This window comes from Morone saxatilis, unplaced genomic scaffold (assembly GCF_004916995.1).
Source record: "Morone saxatilis isolate NCDOM2014 unplaced genomic scaffold, NCSU_SB_2.0 Contig17, whole genome shotgun sequence".
NCBI lineage: Eukaryota > Metazoa > Chordata > Actinopteri > Moronidae > Morone > Morone saxatilis.
Window position 1 is genome coordinate 25,700,587 of NW_023339729.1, and position 5,568 is coordinate 25,706,154.

General features: G+C 42.2%; 2 protein-coding genes across 2 annotated transcripts in view; one reads left to right on the plus strand and one right to left on the minus strand.

Moving 5' to 3' along the window:
• LOC118326966 (DNA replication ATP-dependent helicase/nuclease DNA2-like) overlaps positions 1-1,535 on the minus strand; it is an 8,393-nt gene extending 6,858 nt beyond the window's left edge. Inside the window, exons 1-5 of the mRNA XM_035660129.1 lie at positions 1,495-1,535; positions 1,054-1,291; positions 829-943; positions 454-610; positions 69-260 (exon numbers count right to left, since the gene is read on the minus strand). Of these exons, the coding sequence (XP_035516022.1) occupies positions 69-260; positions 454-610; positions 829-943; positions 1,054-1,291; positions 1,495-1,535 (743 nt within the window). The remainder of the gene's footprint in view (positions 1-68; positions 261-453; positions 611-828; positions 944-1,053; positions 1,292-1,494) is intronic.
• Positions 1,536-1,543: 8 nt separating this feature from the next.
• map1lc3c (microtubule-associated protein 1 light chain 3 gamma) lies at positions 1,544-4,586 on the plus strand. Its single transcript, XM_035659689.1, has 4 exons — positions 1,544-1,721; positions 1,803-1,858; positions 1,926-2,032; positions 4,262-4,586. Exons 1-4 carry the CDS (start codon positions 1,550-1,552, stop codon positions 4,434-4,436), a joined length of 510 nt encoding a protein of 169 aa, XP_035515582.1. The 5' UTR covers positions 1,544-1,549; the 3' UTR covers positions 4,437-4,586.
• The last annotated feature ends 982 nt before the right edge of the window (positions 4,587-5,568 follow it).

The following is a 5,568-nucleotide window of genomic DNA, read 5'->3' on the forward strand; positions in this document are numbered from 1 at the left end:
GTTGGGAGTGTTTCATAATGGCTCACAGCAGGAGCTAGGACATTCAGTGAAGGATGAGTGAGTCCTACCTCTCCTCTGGCGTCCGAAGCCACACACGCTTTCGGCCATTCTTGGCCTCCATGGTGGCAGCCTCAAGGCAGCAGAGCAGCAGCCAATGGGAAAAATAGCTCAGATGTGGTGGTGTCAGGTGACCCGTCTCCTGCTGCAGGAAGTCACGCACAACGTCCTCGGAGACATCTGCAGAGTTTCCATCCACCGCCCTGAAAGAAAAGGTGAGAAAAGGACAGGTGTTGAGCAACTATGAGAGAGGAAGTAGACAGAACGAAGAATCATAACTTAATAAGTCTATGTCATTTTTATTTAAACTCACCAACTGCTACGCCAGCTGATACATTTAAAGAAAATCTAATGCTTGAGATTTCCATGGCTGCAAAATTCGTTTAACATGTTTACCTCTCATATAAAGCACAGTTTCTTTTCTGAGGACAATACTGGCAGGTTTGTCTGTTTGTCAGGATGTCAGGAAGTCTGGACAAACGGCTCTGCTTCTCCTCTTTCTCCACACAGTTGTGAATGTAATGAACCAAGGTGTTCCTCAGCTTCAGCAGTTCTGAAATAAAAAGCAATAATAGGTTTAGCAATAAAAGTGAAAGAGTGTAAAAAGACAAGGTTCTTCTTTGCTTTCACTGCTCCATATGACTACAGGGAGCCACCACTGCACAACATTTTAAGATTCTATAATTATTAATGACAACAAATAATATTTGAATATGATTGTTCTCGACTCCTATTGGGCAGGTTGGCTGAGCACATGTGGGTGTACTGTACCTCTGCGGTCCATGTGGGTGGGCACTACAGGGTGCAGGTTGCCAGTCTTGAGGTAAAGCAAGAAGCCAGCTTCAGGGTTGTATCTCTCCAAGCTCATCAGAGTGTAAAGAATGACCTACACAAAGAAAACCACAGTTGTGTGATTAAATGTGCCCATGTATTGTAAACTTGCCTTTTCACCTGACTTAGTCTACGTGTGTGTTGAGCACACTGTGGTCCACCAACCTGACTGCGATGCTCTATTGAGTTTGACTCCTTTCCAGTTTTCAGCTCTAGGGGGACAGTTTTCTCCTCCAGGGTTCTGTGACTTCGTCTTTGGATTCGAACACGTGCCGTCACATCAATTTTCCCTTTCAGGCCAAATCTCGGTGACCACACATTCTCTTCTATATCTGCCAGCTCTGTAACCGTGACAACAGTTGCCGAGTCCTGACACCTGCTTGGAGCTCGGCTGTTGCTAGGGCTGAGGTCGAGACGGAGAGAGACACACAATAATTGGGATTTACAATATTTGCAAAGATATTCTCAAGTCTCACTTTTGACATCCATTACACTGATTAATACCAGATATGGACACAAATCAACCTGGTAGAGTCATCCAGAGTGGATTTCTTAGTTAACAAATCTGTAGCGCTGTGTGTGTGTGTGTGTGTGTGTGTGTCTAACCGGATTACTCCGCAGATGATTGGCGCTCTGTCTGCGGCCATGTGTTAATCAGCTGATGTGCCGCAGCCGGCTCTATTTAACTGCGGCTCGGTTGCAACCGGCGCTCAGCCCGCTGTCCCCCTCCGGTTCACACACACACATACACACACATACACACACTCCCGGCATGCCTCCGTTTGAAAAGAGCCAGCTGCACAGCAAACCGTTCAAACAGCGGAAGAGTTTCGGTAAATGTCTCCACCGGCGCAGCTACCGGACAGAAAGTGGCGCACAAACTGCGGCTGACGGTGTTTTCTTTCTCTCTGCAGCTACCAGGAAGCAAGAGGTGGCGGGAATCCGGTCCAAGTTCCCCAACAAAATCCCGGTAAGACCCGAGTCCCGGTAACATTGTCGGTGGTTTGTCCGTGTTCTGACCTGTCGACCGGCCGCAGGTCATCATCGAGCGCTACGGGCGGGAGAAGTACCTTCCTCCGCTGGACAAAACCAAGTTCCTGGTGCCGCACGAGCTCCCCATGACCCAGTTCGTCACCATCATCAGGTAGAGTTCACCTGCGGACGGAACCGGAGGGACAGGCTGCTCATTGTCACTGTTATTATTGATGATTAATATTAATGTTAATTAATGTTCCCGGGCTGTTTTAGTCTTTAAAAGGTCCGACAATTGTGTTCTAAGGAGTTCCGGTCTAGACCTGCTCTATTTGAAAAGTTCCTGAGATAACTTCTGTTATGAAGTATGGCGCTATACAAATAAACATTGAATTGAAAATTGAATTAAATGTTTAATTTAATTTGTCTTCAAACCAAAATATTAAGTGATTTATTGCACAGACAAAGATTTAACAGTTAATTTAATTACTTTATTTAATGTCTAAACGCTTATTTCTAACTTTAAAGCTACATACGAGAATAAAAGTTATTCGTCTTAATGTAGTCTTTGAACCAGCTCACCTGTCACTGTGGCTCTACTCGGTCCAGCTGAGAGTCAATCGGCAAATCAACCCAGGGCTGGAGGGTTACTTTAAAGATGTAATCTCATTACAGTCAGTAACTTTATCCAGATATCACAGTATTAAAGTAACTTCTAGATTAATTTAACAACAAATTAAAAAGAAGAGAACTGTCAGACAGACAACAGAACTATGTGACCTCTGACCTCCTTTCCTCCCCTGGATGAGGCACTGCTCTCCTACACCAAACCTCTTTCATGAAACTGTTGATTTTTAGCTCAGTTTGCTATGAAACCTCTGCGATGCTCCTTCTGGTTGTGACTCCAGTTTCAGGGTCTCGTTGAGTCCTGAATCCGGCTGCTGGTCTCACTGTAAAGACTCAGGCGGAGGTCACGTTGGGATTCGTTGCAGACCAGCTGATGAAAACACGACGCGGTCACTTCAGATTTTCTCCTCGTTATCTGTTCAGTCACATTGCTCTCTAATGACTCTAATATGGAAAATCTTAATGGACCATGAACTCATCACGCTGGCTCTGAAACTGTCACACAGCTTTATAACAGACGTTTGTTAAATTAAGAACATTTCTCTTAAATTTAATCATTTCTCTGCAGATAGTTTGGTTTTATTTGTAAAGGTTGTAAGATATCTGTCTTAACTTTAAATATTTAAAGCAGCAGCCTCTCCTTCCAGAAACTGTTACATAAATAATATAACAATAACTTCTGGGTTTAAATCTTCCACTTTAGTATCTGTGACGTTCCTCGTTTTCAGTCTCGGTCATGGTTACTCAGCAGAAACTCAGGAGTAAAGTAACTTCAGCCTGAATCAGCTGATGTCACATACAGCAGTTACATAAGTTCCACTACAAACCTGTACCAGCATGAAACTGTTAACGTTTAGTTTGCAGTATATTTAGCCGGTTTCTGGTTTTAAAAAGTGCAATTAAACAATAGGACTAGTATTTAGACTAATAGCATCTTAGTCTAAATACTAACTGGATACTTTATGTAGGTTTTTGTCACTTCTGCAACGTGAAAACAACAAATACTTTAAAATACTGAGAATCCTGAATTGACTCTAGCATGCAGATAAAATGTTGCTTTTCTGGATTTTTCAATGATGCGAACAAAGCAATTCAACTTTTTGTGGAAAAATCCAAAACAATTTATTATTCCAGAATAATTTGTCTTAAAACATGTCTTTGGAGGATCTTTAATAAAACCAACATGTACTGAAACAATCTATTTTTATTTTTTTTGGTGGGGGGGGCTTTTATTGCCTTTATTGGATAGTGACAGCTGAAGATAGACAGAAACGGTGGGCAGAGAGAGGGGATGACACCCAGCAAAGGGCCGCAGATCAGATTCAAACCCGGGCCCCTGCAGCAACTCCGTACAAGGGTCGCCAGCTCTACCGACTGAGCTAACCGGGCGCCTGGACTAAATCATTAATCAACTTTGATTCATTTAAACTCAACTTTGTGTTGATTATTTTGTCCCATAAAGGAACTCTTGGATTGTTTCTGTCCTCTACAATGTGTTTCTCTTTGTGCAATGCATTGTGGGACAGTAGTTTTAGTCTAAATGTTAACTGGATACTCTTAGGTATGTTTTTCCAACGAGAACACAAATCCTTAAAATGCTGATAATTCTGAATGGACTCTGGCACAGAGCGGCAGTGTGCGGCCGTAGTGACTCAGCAGTAAACAATAGTGGATCCACATTAAGTGCTGACCCAGCAGGTATGTGGGGCAGCTAACGGGCAGCGTGCAGCCTGCAGGGACGCCCCTCATAACGTCTCTTTGTCCTCTGTCTCAGGAACCGGATGGCTCTGCTGCCCACTCAGGCCTTCTACCTGCTCATCAACAACGGCGGGCTGGCCAGCATGTCCCTCACCATGGCTCAGGTCTACAAGGACCACCAGGACGAGGACGGCTTCCTCTACATGACCTACGCCTCGCAGGAGATGTTCGGACACAGATTCCCACTTTAGATTTTATCGTTAGCCTCCGTATCTGCTGTAAATGTATTTAAAGAAAAAGAAATGCTTTGTATATATTGTAATATTGGCTATACATGTTTGATTTGTTTGAGATGGATTTTAATTAAAGAGTATTTGGATCCAATAAATCTTAAACTGTAATGAGTGTGTGCCATCTGGTTTAATTAGTATGTAAGGGCTAAATGTGGTTTTACATTATAAAACAAGTAAAATACACCAACTTTTATTTAAAAACCAGGCCTATAAACAGTTCTCTTCCTCCTGTGATCGTAAACATTGATCTGAAGCTCAGTTCTGTAAATGGTTTTCTATTCAAAACAGCAACTTCTGATCAACTCAATTTGAGGCTTAAATGAACCTCTTGTTAATCCTGCTACCAAAGCAGAGTTGGTGATTGTTGGAAACACTAACAGTTTTAATGAGTTTTGTTTCTGTCCACTTTAAAGTGTTTTTACAATTATCTGCTAAAATCACTGCTTTTGTCTGGTGGGCCGTAGCGCACATTGTTTTGGTGTGATACGCTCGTGCTCCAGTGCGTCATTGTCTTCTATCAGGACACTAAACTTTACCCTTTGTCAAGATCAGCTTTAAGTTCTATCAATCTTCAAAATCTAGATCAGAAGGATTAAATCTCAAAACTGGGTATTTTATAAACAAGAGATGTGAGAAATCAAAATCCACCAGAATCCAGATCTAGAGACAGACGTTATTATAGTTCACCAACACTAAAGTTAAAACTAAAACTGTGTGAATAAAACATTTTAATTAACTGAAATAAAATAAAATGTGTTCACACGTGCATGAGGAGGCTGAGACTGTGAGTCAGTGTGTTGATATTGTGATTCTTTATAACTCTTCCCACTATTCCCCTTAGATATTAGAATAAAACAATAATGAATATGAAGAATACACAAACTGTTAATGTTACATTAATGTAACAGTTGGAGGTTTATTAAAGACTGTAAATATAGATTCTGTGATCCTGTGAGGAAGACGAACTGGCCTCCGGATGAAGGACTGCTGCAGTGCATTGTGGGACAGGAAGGGAGCAGATGTGACTGAAGGTTCAGGAACAAGATGTCAGCAGACAGGAATGGATGAGAGCTGCTTTACTTTGTGTTCT

Excerpts from the sequence above, each read along its gene's own strand:
- map1lc3c (XM_035659689.1), top strand. The coding sequence starts at position 1,550 with ATGTGCCGCAGCCGGCTCTATTTAACTGCGGCTCGGTTGCAACCGGCG. Across the intron at positions 1,722-1,802 it reads CAAACAGCGGAAGAGTTTCG|CTACCAGGAAGCAAGAGGTG; the intron begins GTAAATGTCTCC and ends TTCTCTCTGCAG. Across the intron at positions 2,033-4,261 it reads CAGTTCGTCACCATCATCAG|GAACCGGATGGCTCTGCTGC; the intron begins GTAGAGTTCACC and ends CCTCTGTCTCAG.